We start from the raw sequence: 18,637 nt of genomic DNA, 5'->3' as shown, positions 1-18,637 counted from the left end.
ATTTTTTTTTTAACAGTATATTATATATTAGATCATGAAATTTGGAATTAAGTTGGTGCTTGAATCCTGGCTCCATGTTTTATGACCTTGGGCATTTAGTGCAATGAATTTTTCCTCATCTTAAAATAAGTATGATTTGGTAATAAAATTAAAGTATGGTTTGGTAATAGAATTAAATCTGATAATATTAACACTGGCATGTAGGACTGTTACATAGTTTAGGGTGAAATAAACATATTCAAATTAAACAATAGTGTGGACAATAGGTGATACTATGCATGCTAAGTTGCTTCGGTTGTGTCCAGCTCTTTGCAATCCTATGGATTCTAGCCTACCAGGCTTCTCTGTCCATGGCATTTTCTAGGTAAGGATACTGGAGTGGGTTACCATGCCCTCCTCCAGGGGATCTTCCCAACCCATGAATGGAACCCTGAGTTTCTTTCGTCTCTTGCATTGTCAGGTGGATTCTTTACCACTAGCACCACCTGGGAAGCCTGGGTAATACTGTGACACATGATTAAATCAGTTCTGAAATCTGGCAGCATTTGTGAAATGAAAATGCAGCCTGATATTTGATGCTAATATAAGTGAACTTCCTCTCAGGGCCAAATGAGATTGGTGGTATAGCACACCAGAGCAGTAACGTGTGCAGCCCCACTTCTCCACATACACCCACACTCCTGAGTCGGTGTTCATCTTCTGTACCTTGTCAGTTTTCTACCTGTCAGAACATCAGGAACTGTGGTAAAGCTGTCCAGGATCACAGTGGGTAGGTGGGAGTGACCTTGGGACCCTTTGGTTGTCTTGGAATCTGGTCTGGTTCTGGGAATTCTGTCGTTAACTGTGCAGTGTGGGAGAGATGGGCTGGGTGCCTGAGAGCTGATGGAGGAAATGCAGGCTGGTGGATAATAATGAGCTGATGTTATTATCCCTTGCCACAGGAATTTCTGCACATGGCTTCCGAAGATGTGACCATTACAGTTCGCCTCATTCGTTCATTTGAGCATCGCAATTTCAGACCTGTAGTATATCATGGAGTTCATTTGGACCAAACTGTAAAGGATTTTATAGTATTTCTAAAGCAAGGTATGAGATGTCTCAGCCACTTTGTTTTATTAGTGTTTCAAAAAAGAATAGTTGAGTATTAGAGTGATAGTAATCTTTTAAAAGCACTTTGAAAGATATCAATCTGTGTTCTAAGCCAGGTGTGAGGCTTGCTCCTGCTCTGGGCCTTGGTATCAGCAGCAGTATCTCTCCAAGGCTTATTTAGCAACATGTGTGCCTTCCTCAGGGATTGTCACTATCATGTTTGACTTCTCCTTTTTTTTTTTTTTTTAATTAAAAAAATTTAAGATCTATGATTCCTCATGAAAAATGGCTTTATGTATTTGGAGGCTAGTTAACAAGAGAAGGTAGTGTTACCTGGCTGAGCACACAGAGGGCATGCTGGGGAGCATGACAGGAAGGTAGCAGGCCTCTATCTGTCCAGCTAGGAGATCACGAGAGCATCTGGTCATTGTGGGCACAGAGTGATGACCAGCCTCACTGGTGTAGTGTATCATTCCAAGCTCAGCATACAGCAGGTGTGAATGTAGTCTTCATTTAGATAGGTCCTTGGTGGGTTTCTATCCTCTGGTCTTAATTACAGAAGTGTTCCGGTCATCAACATTTGATGAAACATCTAGAATAAGCTTTTATTGCTTTAATTGAATTGCGATTTATATATGGTATAATTTACAGATCTTAGTGTACATTTCTATGAATTTTGGCAGATGTAGCACTTTATATCCAACTTAAGTTTTTTCAACTGACATAATTTGAGATAGAGAAGTTGTGGAAACTCCTGAAAGCTCTTCACACAGGTTCCCCAAATGTCACCATTTTGTTACATTTGTTTTTCTCTCTCCTCCTCCTCCCCAGTTCCTTTCTTACTTTTCCACTTCATTTTCCTCTCTGAACCATTTAGAAGTATGTTGCAGACATTATTCCCTTTTACCTCTGAATATTTCAGGGTGTATTTTCCAAAAACAGGGAATTTGCTTATATTATATATTAAGTATATATAGTTAATGTAATGAAAATCAGAAACTTAACATTGAAACAATGCTATCAACTAATTTACAGACCTTACTGAGATTTTACCTGTCCCAGTAAGGTCTTTCTGAACAAAAGAAAATCCAAAGATATATGTTAGTTCAGTTTCTTTAATCTGAATTAATTTCTTCATCCAGGAGTCTTTTTTGTTGTTGTTGATTTTAATTATTTTTTTTGAAGGATAATTGCTTTACAGAATTTTGTTGTTTTCTGTCAAACCTCAACATGAATCAGCCACAGGTATACATATATCCCCTCCCTTTTAAACCTCCCTCCCATCTCTCACCCCATCCCACCTCTCTAGATTGATACAGAGCCCCTATTTGAGTTTCCTGAGCCATACAGCAAATAGATGGTTGGCTATATATTTTACATATGGTAATGTAAATTTCCATGTTGCTGTTTCCATACATCTCATCCTCTCCTCCCCTCTCCCTATGTCCATAAGTCTATTCTCTGTGTCTATTTCTCCATTGCCTGTAAATAAATTCTTCAGTACCATTTTTCTAGATTCCATATATATGCATTAGAATACAATATTTAACTTTCCCTTTCTGACACACTTCAGTCTGTATGATAGGTTCTAGGTTCATCCACCTCATCAGAACTGACTTAAATGCATTCTTCTTTATGGCTGAGTAATATTCCATTATGTATATGTACCAAAACTTCTTTATCCATTCATCTGTTGATGGACATCTAGGTTGCTTTCATGTTCTAGCTATTGTAAATAGTGCTACAATGAACAATGGGATACACATGTCTTTTTCAATTTTGATTTCCTCAGGATATATGCCTAGGCGTGGGATTGCTGGTTCATATGGTGGCTTTATTCCTAGTTTTTTAAGGACTCTCCATACCGTCTTCCATAGTGGCTGGATCAATTTACATTCCCACCAGCAATGCAAGAGCATTCCCTTTTCTCCACACCCACTCCAGCATTTATTGCTTGTAGACTTTTTGATGATGGCCATTCTGACCGGTGTGAGGTGATATCTCATTGTAGTTTTGATTTACATTTCTCTAATACTGAGCGATGTTGAGCATCTTTTCATGTGTTTGTTAGCCATCTGTATGTCTTCTTTGGAGAAATGTCTGTTTAGATCTTCTCCCCACTTTTTGATTGGGTTGTTTGTTTTTCTGGCATTGAGTTGTGTGAGCTGCTTGTGTATTTTGGAAATTAATCCTTTGTCAGTTGTTTCATTTGTTATTACTTCCTCCCATTCTGAGGGTTGTCTTTTCACCTTACTTATAGTTTCCTTTGTTGTGCAAAAGCTTTTAAGTTTAATGAGGTCCCACTTGTTTACTTTTGTTTTTATTTCTGTTACTCTAGGAGGTGGGTCATAGAGGATCTTGCTTTGATTTATGTCATCAAGTGTTCTGCCTATGTTTTCCTCTTAGAGTTTTATAATTTCTGTCTTACGTTTACGTCTTTAATTCATTTTGAGTTTATCTTTGTGTGTGGTATTAAGAAGTGTTCTAATTTCATTCTTTTACATACAGCTGTCCAGTTTTCCCAGCACCATTTATTGAAGAGGCTCTTTGCCCCATTGTATATTCGCCTCTTTTGTCAAAAATAAGGTACCCATAGGTGCATGGGTTTATTTCTGGGCTTTGAATCTTGTTCCATTACTCATTCTATGAGGCCACCATCACTCTGATGCCAAAACCAGACAAAGACAACACACAAAAGGAAAACTACAGGCCAATATCATTGATGAACACAGATGCAAAAATCCTCAACAAAATTTTAGCAGACAGAATTCAGCAACACATCAAAAATCTCATACACCATGATCAAGTTGGGTTTATTCCAGGAATGCAAGGATTCTTCAATATATGCAAATCAATCAATGTGATACACCATATTAATAAATTGAAAGATAAAAACCATATGATGATCTCATTAGATGCAGAAAAAGCCTTTGACAAAATTCAGCACCTATTTATGATGAAAACTCTTCAAAAAATGGGCATAGAAGTACCCTGCCTCAACATAGTAAAGGCCATATATGATAAGCCTATAGCAAACATTATTCTCAATGGGGAAAAACTGAAAGCATTAACCCTGAGATCAGGAACAAGACAAGGGTGTCCACTTTCACCACTATTATTCAACATAGTTCTGGAAGTCCTAGCTACAGCAGTCATCAAAGAAAAAGAAATAAAAGGAATCCAGATCGGAAAAGAAGTAAAGCTCTCCTTGTTTGCAGATGACATGATATTGTACATAGAAAACCCTAAAGATAATATCAGAAAAATACTAGAGCTAGTCAGTGAATTTAGCAAAGTTGCAGGATACAAAATCAATACACAGAAATCACTTGTATTTCTATATACTAACAATGAAAAGTCAGAAAGAGAAATTAAGGAATTAGTCCCACTCACCATTGCAACAAAAAGAATGAAATACCTAGGAATAAACTACCTAAGGAAACAAAAGAACTGTACATAGAAAATTATAAGACACTAATGAAAGAAATCAAAGATGACATAAACATATGGAGAGATATTCCATGTTCCTGGGTAGGAAGAATCAATATTGTGAAAATGACTATACTACCAAATGCAATCTACAGATTCAGTGTGATCCCTAACAAATACCAATGGTATTTTTCACAGAACTAGAACAGAAAATTTCACAATTCCTATGGAAACACAAAAGACCCTGAATAGCCAAACCAGTCTTAAGAAGAATGGAGCTGGAGGAATCAACCTTCTTGACTTCAGATTATTCTACAAAGCTACAGTCATCAGGACAGTATAGTACTGGCACAAAAACAGAGATATAGACCAATGGAACAATATAGAAAACCCAGAAATAAACCCATTTGGGAGTCTTTTATTGTGTTTCATCACATTGGCAATTTTGTATAGTACAGGCTAGTTTTTTTGTAGAATGCTTCCCTCAGGTGGGTTTTTCCAGTGTTTTCTCTATTAGATTTAGGTTATGCTTTTGGCAGAGAAATCATTGAAATGATGCTGACCTTCAGTGCATTTACACCAAGTCACACATGCTGTCGAATGGCCACATTGCTGACAATGGTGACTTCAATCAGTTGGTTAAGGCAAAATCAGATTGATTATATTCTTTGCAGCCAAAGATGGAAAAGCTCTATACAGTCAGCAAAAACAAGACCAGGAGCTGACTGTGGCTCAGATCATGAACTCCTTATTGCTGAATTTAGACTTAAATTGAAGAATGTAGGGAAAACCATTAGACCATTCAGGTATGACCTAAATCAAATCCTTTATGATTATACAGTGGAAGTCAGAAATAGATTTAAGGGACTAGATATAATAGAGTGCCTGATGAACTATGGATGGAGGTTCAGGACATTGTACAGGAGACAGGGAGTAAGACCATCCCCAAGAAAAAGAAATGCGAAAAAGCAAAATGGCTGCTGTCTGAGGAGGCCTTACAAATAGCTATGAAAAGAAGAGAGGCAAAAAGCAAAGGAGAAAAGGAAAGATATACACATTTGAATGCAGAGTTCCAAAGAATAGCAAGGAGAGATAAGAAAGCCTTCCTCAGTGATCAGTGCAAAGAAATAGAGGAAAACAATAGAATGGGAAAGACTAGAGATCTCTTCAAGAAAATTAGAGATACGAAGGGTACATTTCATGCAAAGATGGGCTCAGTAAAGGACAGAAATGGTATGGACCTAATAGAAGCAGAAGATATTAAGACGAGGTGGCAAGAATACACAGAAGAACTGCATAAAAAAGATCTTCATGACCAAGATAATCACGATGGTGTGATCACTGACCTAGAGCCAGACATCCTGGAATGTGAAGTCAGGTGGGCCTTAGGAAGCATCACTAGGAAAAAAGCTAGTGGACGTGATGGAATTCCAGTTGAGCAATTTCAAATCCTAGAAGAAGATGCTATGAAAGTGCTGCACTCAATATGCCAGCAAATTTGAAAAACTCAACAGTGGCCACAGGACTAGAAAAGGTCAATTTTCATTCCAGTCCCAAAGAAAGGCCATGTCAAATAATGCTCAAACTACCGCACAATTGCACTCATCTCACATGCTAGCAAAGTAATGCTCAGAATTCTCCAAGCCAGGCTTCAGCACTATGTGAACTGTGAACTTCCAGATGTTCAAATTGGATTTAGAAAAGGCGGGGGAACCAAATTGTCAACATCCGCTGAATCATTGAAAAAGCAAGAGAGTTCCAGAAAAACATCTACTTCTGCTTTATTGACTATGCTAAAAACTTTGACTGTGTGGATCACAATAAACTGTGGAAAATTCTGAAAGAGCTGGGAATACCAGACCACCCGACCTGCCTCTTGAGAAATTTATATGCAGGTCAGGAAGCAACAGTTAGAACTGGACATGGAACAGACTGGTTCCAAATAGGAAAAGGAGTACATCAAGGCTGTATATTGTCACCCTGCTTATTTAACTTATATGCAGAGTACATCGTGAGAAACGCTGGGCTGGAGGAAGTACAAGCTTGAATCAAGATTGCCGTGAAAAATCTCAATAACCTCAGATATGCAGATGACACCGCCCTTATGGCAGAAAGTGAAGAACTAAAGAACCTCTTGATGAAAGTGAAAGAAGAGAGTGAAAAAGTTGACTTAAAGCTCAACATTCAGAAAACTAAGATCATGGCCATCACTTCATGGGAAATAGATGGGGAAACAGTGGAAACAGTGGCTGACTTTATTTTTTTGGGTTCCAAAATCACTGCAGATGGTGACCGCAGCCATGAAATTAAAAGATGCTTACTCCTTAGAAGGGAAAGTTATGGCCAACCTAGACAGCATATTAAAAAACAGAGACATTACTTTGTCAACAAAGGTCCATCTAGTCAAGGCTATTGTTTTTCCAGTAGTCATGTATGGATGTGAGAGTTGGACTATAAAGAAAGCCGAGCACCAAAGAATTGATGCTTTTGCACTGTGGTGTTGGAGAAGACTCTTGAGAGTCCTTTGGACTGCAAAGAGATGCAACCAGTCCATCCTAAAGGAGATCAATCCTGGGTGTTCACTGGAAAAACTGATGTTGAAGCTGAAACTTTGGCCACCTGATGCGAATAGCTGACTTATTCGAAAAGACCCTGATGCTGGGAAAGATTGAGGGCAGGAGAAGGAAACGACAGAGGATGAGATGGTTGGATGGCATCACCGACTCAATGGACATGAGTTTGAGTAAATTCTGGGAGCTGGTGATGGGCAGGGAGGCCTGGCGTGCTGCAATTCATGGGGTCGCAGAGTCGGACACAACTGAGCGACTATACTGAACTGAACTGAAGGTGATAGCTGCCAAGTTTCTCTACTGTAAATTTTGATTGTACTTGCAAAGTAACTTGTTAGGGATACATTCTGAGACTATGTGAATGTCCTGTTACTTCCCAATCTTTCATCCACTAGTTTAGCATTATTTGATGATTCTTGCCTGAATCAGTTATGATATTCGGCAAACAATGATTCTTCTTATTCCATCATTCCTTTTACATATATTAGTTGTTTTTCTACAGTAAGGAAGAGCTTTTTATCCTACCCCCCCATTCCTACTCCTGCCCCATGTATTTAATCTTTGGTTTATATCATTGTGCACTCACGGATACTTACTTTATTCAGAGGATTATAATTCTTTATTTTTATTATACTCTGATGGTCTAATCATCCTCATTTTGGCTGGGGGTAGCCAAAAACACTATTCAAAATTGCCAATGAAAGACAATAAAAAACTCCTGAATGAAGAAATTAATTCAGATTAAAGGAACTGAACTAACATATGTCCTTGGATTTTCTTTTGTTACAGAAAGAAAGGACAAGGCTCCATGTCCTTTTAACATGTCCACATCCTTCTTTGAGCACTTCCTTACTTTTTGATCTAAGATGTTGCAGATGTGTCCTGTTCTTTTCCTACCCCAGCCCTGGGATCAGTCATTTCTCTGAGGAGCTGTGATTCCATTACTGGGGAATGTTATTGGGAAACCACAAACTTGGTTTATATGTGTGCAATGTAAGTGTACATAGTTAACTTTTAAAAATGTAGTGAATTCTTGACATTTTGCTTCCTGATTGACTTTGTAAAATTTCTAAACTCTTCTCCCTTCCTTTTTTTTTTTTTTTTTCATCTAATTCAAGTGGCTTTACTGCTCGGTGTTACTTGCCTAAGAAGAAAGCATGGTGTTTTAACTCATAGAGAAGACAGGCTAGTCACTCTACTTGTTAGGGGGAGATTGAGAGTTGGTGCTAAGATATTGCCAATTACAGAGTGTCCTGTTTTTGAAAGGCTATCACCAAAAGTATACTCAGATTTTGAAATAAAAACAAATCCCTACTTTTCTTATTTTAAAATCTTTGTGTGTATTATGGGTTACAGTGTTTCTTAGTGTTAGTACAGTAAGTGCTCTGCTTGGTACAGTGCAGAATAGATTCTCTGAAGCCCTTGAGAACAAGATGTAATCATCAGGCTGCTCTAGTGCCAAGGGAAGATATATTCTCCCCAGGGTCACTGTGTTCTTTTCCTTCCCAAGTACCATAGAATTGCTCCCCATTAGAGCAGTGGTGTGGATCACTGCAAATGCTCAGCACAGCCTACTCACATCTTTCATCTGTTACCTGTTTCTATTAATATTGTACATGTGGGAAATGTGTTCCACTGATTAAAAGATAAACTTTGGGCTTCAGGCCTTTCTGAGCTGTGTGCTCTGTGCCTACCTTTGTCCTCTAATTTGAGATACAGTGGAACTCTGCAAAGTTAGTGAATTTACCTTTTATGAATTGTGTACATAACAAAGACCAAATAGCTTATTACTGAGGAATTTTTGAACTAATTTGTGCTAAGAGCTTTATGTAGATTTTCTCATTTCATCCTCACAGCATCCTTCTAAATTAGGAACTGGTATTATCTCCATTTTGCAGATGAAGAAACTAAAGAGCAGAGAGAGAAGTTGAGAAGCTTGCCTGAGATTACATGGCAAAAACAAGGCAAAGCTGCAGTCCAACCTTGCAGTTTAGCTATACAACCATGTACGCCTAAGCAGTACACTCAGTTGCCTCTTTATTCTTCTCTATTACCTTACTTGCTTAAATAGAATCTCTGAAATAAATGGATTTGCTTAGATTCAAAAGAGTCTTTGAATTTAGTTCATCATGCTCTACTGTTTTATTTTTAGTTGAAGTATAGTTGATTTACCATGTTTCAGGTATATAACAAACAGATTCACACACATACATATTCTTTTTCAGATTCTTTTCCATTATAGGTTATTATATTGAATATAGTTAGCTCCCTGTGCTTTACAGTAGTCCTTGTTTAAATTTTATACATAGTAGTGTGTATCTGTTAATTTCAGATTTCTAATTTATCCTTCCCACCCTTTCCCTTTGATAACCATAATTTTATTTTCTATGTCTGTGAGTCTATTTTTGTCTTGTAAAAAAGTTCATTTGTATTATTATTTTAGATTCCACAGATAAGTATATAATATCTGTCTTTCTGTGTCTTGAGAACATACTAAACTTCATTTAGTATGATAATATCTAGGTTCATCCATGTTGTTGCAAATGGCACTACTTTGTTCTTTTATATGGCTGAGTAATATCCCATTTTATTTGTATACCACATCTTCTCTATCCATTCCTCTGATGATGGACATTTAGGTTGCTTCCATGTCTTGGTTTTGTAAATAGTGCTGCTGTGAACATTTCCGTTAAGAGTTTTTGTCTATTTTGGATATGTGCCCAGGAGTGGGGTTCCCAGATCATATGGTAACTCTAGTTTTAGTTTTTTAAGGAGCTTCCATCCTGCTCTCCATAGTGACTGCACCAATTTATATTCCCACCAACAGTGTAGGAGGGTCCTGTTTTCTCCACACACTCTCCAGCGTTTATTATTTGTAGACTTTTAAAAATATTTTCATTTATATATTTATTTGGCTGCACCAGGTCTTAGTCTCTGGGCACGTAGGATCTAGTTCCCTAACCAGGGATTGAAGCCAGGTGCCCTGTGCTGGGCACACAGAGTCTTGACCACTGGACACCAGGGGAGTCGCCTATTTGTAGACTTTGAGGGTGGCCATTCTGACAGGTCTGAGGTCTGGTCTGATCTCATTATAGTTTTGATTTGCGTTTATCTAATAATTAGCAATGTTGAGCATCTTTTCATGTGCCTGTTGGCCTTGCTTTAATGTTTTGAACACTGAAAGCTGGAAGGATGCTTGACATCATGGCACAGAGAATCTTGTATACAAACCGAATGTTCATTGGGGTTATTTTAGATGCCTTCTTGCCTTTCCAGCTGTCCTTTTGATAAATCACTTTTGCCATCCATAGTTTAACATGGTCCCTTCCCATAATTGTCTTTTTCTCCCTCAACCAAGAAACTTTGGTTAAATTGGATCCATTCTGCCTTGAGAATCATTGAACCACTATACCATCCCATTAAAATCTAAAGTTGTGTAAATAGAACAAATAAGTGTAGTGGATATAAACTAGCATTTATAAATAAGTGTAAATATAATAATACCTAAGATTGTATCCATATATAAGCATATAAATATAGTAAAACAAATCTATTATTAACATAGGGGAAATGGATATTGATCAGATATTTTGATCATAGAGATATCATGTATTACCTTATTTAGATGACAAATTTTCAGAATAATATACAAACCAATTATCTAGACTATATGACATTTTAATTATTTCTTGATCTGGCATTTTAATACTTTGCAATACTTTAGATTTGGGTTCTGAATGTAAAATCATTTCATCTATTAAATAAAGAAAAGCTGTGGAGATTTTATCCAAACGTCCAACTCAGAACTCAATTCTTTATACCCCGTTACTCCCAGTGAACTGTTACTTTGTAGAGCAGTCTGTTCTGATGGGTGACTACTAGAATAGTTAGAAAAATTTTCCTTATCTTTTAAATCTTTATTTATTTGTTTATATTTAATTCTCCCCTCCACAGTTTCCCCTATTATTAACATATTAGTAGGCTGCATTTGTTGCAATTAATGAACCAATGTTGATGTCATATTAAGTACAGTCCATAGTTGATTCAGGTTTCCTTAGTTTTTACTGATGTCCTTTTTCTGCTCCAGCCGGGATACTACATGACGCGTAGTTGTCATGTCTCTCTAGGCTCTGTGAACTGTGGAAATTTCTCAGATTTTCCTTGTTTGAGGACTTCCACAGTTTTGGGGAGTACTGATCAAGCTTACTGTAGGATATCCCTCTATTGGAATGTGCCTGATGATTTTTCTCATGATTAGACTGGAGTTATGGGTTTTCGAGAGGAAGATCACACAGATAGTGTCACTTTTATCATATCACATCATATCAAGGGTACATATTTTCTAAATGATTTATGGTTGTTGATGTTGACTTTGACCACTTGGCTGAAGTAGTACAGGTTTCTCCACTGTATCACTGGTTACTCTGGTATCTCCCTGTTCATAAGGTACTCTGGAAGGAAGTCACTATGCACAGTGCACAGTTAAGGAGTGGGGAATTATGTTCTCCTTCCTTTAGTGTACAATAGCTACATAATTTACTTGAAATTCTTTTGCATGGGAGATATTTGTTGCTCAGATTGTTATAGATTTGGTCACTGAAAACTTTCAGTTGTCTTCTGTGCCCCTTTGACGTATGCCGTCTGTGTGTGGTTTTTAAGATGGTCCAGGCTAATTTTGTGTATTTCCCATGCCAGTCCTAGAACCAGCCATTTCTCCAGGAGCCTTGGTTGCTTTTATTGGAGTATGGTTTTAGACCAAAATCTGGGTGCTAGGTATGCTCTTCACTACTTTAATTTCTTAGACTTTCTTGACAGAGCAAGGAAATATGTCAACCTGTGTATGTATACATATGTATAAATATTTTCATATTTACCACCTGAATCTGTATGTTAAATGTGAGTTCTTACTGATGTTTCCAACTCTAATCCATTATCACGTGGATCATTTCAGCCTTCTCTGTTTGCTTATCTGTACATCCTCACTCCCAATTGTGAGAAACCTGGCTCCCATCATCTGCCATCCATTTATTTACCTGTTTAATTCCAGTATACACGTATGGGCTTCCCTAATAGCTCAGTTGGTAAAGAATCTGCCTGCAGTGCAGGAGACCCTGGTTTGATTCCTGGGTTGGGAAGATCCCCTGGAGAAGGGAAAGGCTACCCACTCCAGTATTTTTGGACTTCCCTTGTGGCTCAGCTGGTAAAGAATCCGCCTGTGATGCAGGAGACCCTGGTTTGATCCCTGGGTTGGGAAGATCCCCTGGAGAAGGGAAAGGCTACCCACTCCAATATTTTGGCCTGGAGAATTCCATGGACTATATATTTCATGGGGTTACAAAGAGTTGGACACAACTGAGAAACTTTCACTTTCCCTGGAGAAGGAAATGGCAACCCATTCCAACATCCTTGCCTGGAAAATTCCATGGACTGGGGAGCCTGGCAGGCTACAGTCCCTGGGGTTGCAAAGAGTCAGACACGACTGAGCAACTTAAACTTAACATACAGGTATAGCTGTATTAGAGTTGTTATTTGGTACTCTGTGGGAAACAACTTGATAGTAACTAGAATACAGTGCTTTTGTGATTTCCTTTTGCCTTGCTGCTGCTACTGCTGCTGCTAAGTCGCTTCAGTTGTGTCCGACTCTATGCGACCCCATAGATGGCAGCCCACCAGGCTCCCCCGTCCCTGGGATTCTCCAGGCAAGAACACTGGAGTGGGTTGCCATTTCCTTCTCCAATGCATGAAAGTGAAAGTGAAGTGGCTCAGTCGGGTCCGACTCTTAGCGACCCCATGGACTGCAGCCCTCCAGGCTCCTCCGTCCATGGGATTTTCCAGGCAAGAGTACTGGAGTGGGGTGCCATCGCCTTCTCCATCCTTTTGCCTTAGTCTTACAAAATCTGTTCATTGCCAGAGTTATTTAGGTCAGCACCTTTTTTCTCTCTCTTCAGTAAGATTGTTTCATATATTTGCAATACATTTATATTCTCTTCTTACCCTCTGTGTTCTTTCCTGGGACCCTCTGTCCTGTTTTTTTTTGTAGTTGTTTTGTTTTGCATACATTAAAGTTCACTCTTTGTGCTGTAAAGTTCTATGGGTTTTGTAGCCACCATTATAGTATCATACAGAATAGTTTAATTGCTCTAAAAATCGCCCATGCTTCTTCTTTTCATCCTCTTTGCAAGCCCCTGGTATCCACCGATCTTTTTATTGTCTCTAGTTTTGCTTTTTCCGGAATATCATGTACTTGGAATCATACAGTATGCAGTCTTTTCAGACTGGCTTCTTTCACTTAGAAACATGCATTTAAGGATCTTCTGTATGTTTTCATTGCAAGTCCTATCTTCTTAACCTCCTTTAACCTGGAACAGGTCTCACCTTCAGTTATCTGTTATTTTATTGATTTTTTTTATTTTTGAGAAAAAATCCAAATCTGAGTTTTTATAGAATGCCCCACAATTTGAATTTGTCAGATTGTTTTCATATGATTAGATTCAGATTAGACATTTTTGACAGGATTACCATGTAGGTTGCAGGTTGACAAAATCACGAGCTATGGGTCAGTCTGACCTTCCCCCTGTTTTTATAAAGTTTATTGAAACACAGCCACACCCATTTATTTACATATTATATGTACTGCTTTTGTATTTCAGTGGCACTTAAATAGTTGTGACAGAAACCATGTGGCTCACAAAAACTAAAATATTTTTTACTGATCTTTACAGAAATAGTTTGCTGATCCCTAACATTGGTGATTCCTCCTCACTGCATCATATCAGGAAGCACTTGGTTATTGGTAGTATTTATGAACTTACCGGATCAGCCGTTTATTAGAGAAGAATTAAACTGAGGAATGGCCAGATGAAAAATATGCATAGGACAAAGCATGGGGAAGGGGGGTGAAACTTCCGTGCCCTCTTGGAGTGCACCATTCTCCCTGGTATCACCATGTGTTCAGCAGCCTGGAAGCTCTCGTGATAGATGTTTAAATCATTTGGTTAAGATTCTGTCTACTAGATTTGTCTGTTGTAAAGGTATCTTTTCAACTAATAAATAGTTGAGACCATATGTGTATGTTGTTTCCAATAGTTTTAGTATCTATTTTGTTTTTAAATTCATTTTTAAATTTTTTGGCTGCACCAAAACAGTTCCTCAACCAGAGATCGAACTTGTGTCCCCTGTATTGAAGCCTGGAGTTTTAACTTCAGGACTGCCAGGGAAGTCCCAGTTTTAGTATCCATTGATGATCTTTACCCAAATCTCTGGTAGTTGCAGTAACTGGGATTTTTTTCTAACTCTGTGACTCCTTCCATGTTTATTATCTAGCACTTTTTTCTGTAAAGAGGCACTCCCCTGGTGCCCCTCCTACTTAGAAAGGAACAGGATAGTTTATAGTAGCAAAATCATAGCACATTATCACCTTATCAGAAAGGGACCATTCCTTCAATATAGTGTTAGGGTAATACTCTCTTGTTTGTATTACAAATGTACTATAGATTCCTTAGTTTAAATATTCCATAAATTTAAAACGTGAAATAATACTTTATCTTCTGTGGCTATGACTTAACAGAATGAAAATATAAGCAATGAAGAAAGTAATGCTAACTTAAGGATAGTTGGTGGTTACTTCTGGGAAGGGAGGTCGATGGTACTAAGGAAAGAAATCTTTGATTCCTGCCAAACATCAACATGAATCAGCCATAGGAGTACTTATGTCCCCTTCCTCCAGAGCCTCCCTCCCACATCCCACCCTTTCCCAGCCTTCTAGGTTGTCACGGAGCCCTGGTTTGAGTTCCCCGAGTCGTACAGCAAATGTCCATTGGCTGTCTGTTTTACATATTGGTAGTGTATATGCTTCTACAGCATCCACTTCTGTTAGAAACTTTTTCAGTAAAGTTGGAATAGAAGGGAACTCTCTACCTGATTAAAGATAATTGTGAAAAAAATGATACCTTTCATCATATTTAATGGTGAAAGACTGAGGATTTTCCTCCTAATATAAGGAACTAGGCAAGATATTTTCTTAGAAATTGCTTCTATTAAACACTGTGCTGGAAGTTCTAGCCAGTTCAGTAAGACAAGATAGAGAAATAAATGGATCCAAGTTAGAAAGAGGTAAAATTGTCATTATTCACTGGTGAGTTGATTATCTTTGTTGAAAATCCTATGGAGTTTATAAAAACACTACTGGAACTAGTAACTTGAGCTTTTAGCAAGGTTGTAGGATATAAATGAATATATAAAAACTGATTATGCAATATACAGTTGGAAACTAAAAAAGAATAATAGCATCCAAAAAATTGAAATAGGGTATATTCGATAAGAGTTGTAAGACTTTTGCACTGAAAACTCTAAAACATCACTGAGAAGTTTAAAAAGACCTAGATAAATGGAGATATACTATGTTCATAGATCAGAAACCTCAATATGGTTAAGACGTCATGACTCCTCAAAATAATGTATGGATTCCAATCCCAATCAGAATCTCAGCAAGCTTTCTTTTTTCCTTCAGATAATGTCTACTTATTCTAAAGTCTATGAATAAGTTTCTCTAACATGTTCAAAAATTATAAGGAAAGTAAAAAAGACATAATATATAAATAAATAATGATATAAATAAATCACAGAAAGAAATAAGTTGAAAGAGTTACACTATCTGATTTCACGACTTATTACTGTAAAACTATATCAGGCAGGATTCAGTGGTATTGTTATACAGATGACATGTATATCGATGAAAAATAGTCCAGAGATAGTCTTATACGTATGTTTAATTGGTTTTTGATCACAGCATTTTAGGGGGAAGCTGTCATCTTTCTAAAAAGGAGCTGAAACAATTGGATATTCACATGCAAATAAATGAACTTGAACTCTCACGTGTTGCCATACACAAAAAATGATTTGAGATTGGTCAAGGCCTAAATTTAAAATCTGAAACTATAAAAACTTCTGAAAGAAAACATAAGAGAAAATCTTAAAGACTGATTTTGCAAAATTTATTAAAGTACAATGAGCCCCCCCCTCCAAAAAAAATCTAGCTAGGGTTCATCAAAATTAAAAACTTTTGCTTTTTAAAATACACTGTTAAGAAAATGAAGAGGCAAACCACAGACTTTGGAGAAAATACTTGTAAAACATATATTCAACAAGGAATTTGTGTCTAGAATAATAGTAACTAAAGAAAGAAACCAAACTCTTACCACTCAAGTTATATGACATATAACCCAATTAAAAAAATGGGCAAAATATTTGAACATGCACTTCATCAAAGAAAATGTATGGATGACGAATAAGCACATTCGGTGATACTCATCATCAGTCTTTAGTGAAATGCAAGTTAAAACCACAATGAGAGCATAACACACCCACTTAACAAGACTGAAATAAGAAAGCTTTAGAAGTTAAAAACCAAGTTTTTGGCTAGGATGTGAAAAAACTGGAGCTTCTTATCTGTTGCTAGTGGGAGAGTTAAAAAGGTACCACTTTGGAAGATGATTTGGCAAATTCTTGACAAGTTAAACATACGAACCTACCGTACAACCCAGCCATTCCACCTGTAGATGTAATGAAAGTATATGTCTACATATGAATGCTCATGGCCGTATTCATAGCGCTATAAAATGGGAAACAACATTTTTCATAAGGAAGTGTTTGTTCTTTTCCTCTTCCTCTTCAAGCATTTTTATATGTAAAGTTCACCTCACCAGAATGTGTTTAACATCTAATCTTTCTTTTCTTTTGCCACTGCAGAAGATACCAGCTTTAGTCCTACCCTTCTTAGTGTGGCAGATGGAAGTTGGGAGGGCTGGTTTCTAGTCCTGGCTCTTGACACTTTGGGCTGATCGACTGCCTTCTTGGGACCTCAGTGCCCTAACCTGCTGATTAAAGGGATTAAATGATGCATTTTTACTCATGTCTGTTTTTGAGCACCTGCCGTGTGCCAGGCACTCTGTTAGGCTTTGGCAACGTGATGAAGGAAATAGGCTGTAGTCCTCGCCCTCACTGGAACCAGTATTTATTAACATATGATGTGCCAGGCACTGTCCTAGGTTTTGGGAAGACGGGCCATTGTGTCTTAATCTCTAGGAATTTATGAATTAGTAGAGAAGAGAGACCAAACTAAGTAAACAAAGCTCTAATTGTAAAAAATGTTATGAATGAAGGAATATGAGAGGAGCCTGCCGGGGACCAGCCCCGGCTGATCCAGAGTATTCGAAGGAGAGACAGCGTAGGCGAAGATCAGGAAACAATTGCTTAATTAAATGTTAATTAAGGATATAAAGAGTAATAGAATGAGGATAGCTCAGTGAGGAAATTCAGTGGAGAAAAGAGGCTGAATAATTCAGCCAGAAGGTAAGAGAAAGAACGACATGGTGAGACCAAGTTTCGGTGAACAAGGCCCGGCACTTTATTTTCCAAAGTAGTTTTTATACCTTAAGTTATGCATAGAGGATAATGGGGGAAGGGGTAGAGTCTTGAAGCAAGCCAGGCTTTCTTCCTGCAAGCTTATCATATGCAAAAGCTTAGGTGATTTGCATCATCTTCTGGCCTGGCGGCCTGTTAACATTTTAAGACCCTTTCTTCAGAAAACTTATTTTTCTCTAAAGGTGATTGGTCAGGAGCCACCCTCCAAAAGCATTAGATAAAGTTGCATTCCTACAGAGCAAAGGTGTGGTGGGCTATAACAAGAAAAAGAATTAACAGGTTACAAACATTAAAGCTACTACTTACACCAATTATATTAATCAATACACTGCCAGGGACATAGCAGGTAAGGGATATGGAAACTTAGCAGCAAACATTGGCCCAGCAAGTGAAAATCCCTCACCAATACAATTTCTAATCAATCTTTTAACTACTTAAAAGAATCTGTGTTTAGACAGTTTAGAACATCTCATGCCTCTCACAGTTGGGAGGCTCTGAGCAATCACATGTGGCCGGAAAAACCTATTCAGGCAGGCTAGAGGATTTCCAAAGGAGTTTGTAGGTTAAACACTGTCACACCCAGGAATTATTAACTGGAGCTGTAAGCTAACTTTTTTCAGAGAGGTAGTGGGGGACAGCCCCCCGTAAAGTCAGAGGTGTAGGTGAAAGCACAAAGCAGAAAGTAGGCAGACTCTGGTTTTGGGTGTAAATGCTCGAGAATTTCCAGGGGGACTCCTGAGGCTCGATCCCGCCTTTGCGTGTGCCGAGCCTCCTTCCTCATGACCTTTGTCATGGGCGGAGTTCCTCACTGGCTCCCAGCAGTGATAGAATTCCAGTTGAGCTATTCCGGATCCTGAAAGATGATGCTGTGGAAAGTGCTGCACTCAATATGCAATATGCACTATGCACTCAATATGCAATATGCCGGCTCCTGGCATGAGAGGAGACCCCTATTTTAGTAGGGCTGTCCTGGAAGGCCTCTTTGTGGAGGTGACAGCTGAGCTGAGATCCACAGATGGAAAAAAACTATTCCTTTCATCTCTGTCATAGTCTCTTCTCTCAGAAGCCTAGACTTGTGAGGTCTAAGGGGGTGATTTGGTGTCCTGACTGTAGACATCTCTACATGA

At 38.1% G+C, this 18,637-nt stretch overlaps 1 protein-coding gene across 6 annotated transcripts in view; it reads left to right on the top strand.

Annotated features, from left to right (window-relative positions):
• Window positions 1–18,637, top strand: part of C2H2orf76 (chromosome 2 C2orf76 homolog) — a 106,561-nt gene that overhangs the window by 63,452 nt on the left and 24,472 nt on the right. For 3 of the 6 annotated variants that reach the window (XM_061439741.1, XM_061439760.1, XM_061439766.1), the window contains exon 2: window positions 942–1,086. The exons of 2 other annotated variants lie outside the window; for them this stretch is intronic. In XM_061439741.1, coding sequence (XP_061295725.1) covers window positions 942–1,086 — 145 coding nt within the window. Of the gene's footprint in view, window positions 1–589; window positions 770–941; window positions 1,087–18,637 lie in introns of those variants that run through there. One more of the 6 variants, XM_061439770.1, reaches the window with a different exon arrangement.

This window comes from Bos javanicus, chromosome 2, assembly GCF_032452875.1.
Source record: "Bos javanicus breed banteng chromosome 2, ARS-OSU_banteng_1.0, whole genome shotgun sequence".
Taxonomy (NCBI): domain Eukaryota; kingdom Metazoa; phylum Chordata; class Mammalia; order Artiodactyla; family Bovidae; genus Bos; species Bos javanicus.
Note: the sequence above shows the minus strand (reverse complement) of the source record. Positions and strands in the feature narration are given on the sequence as shown.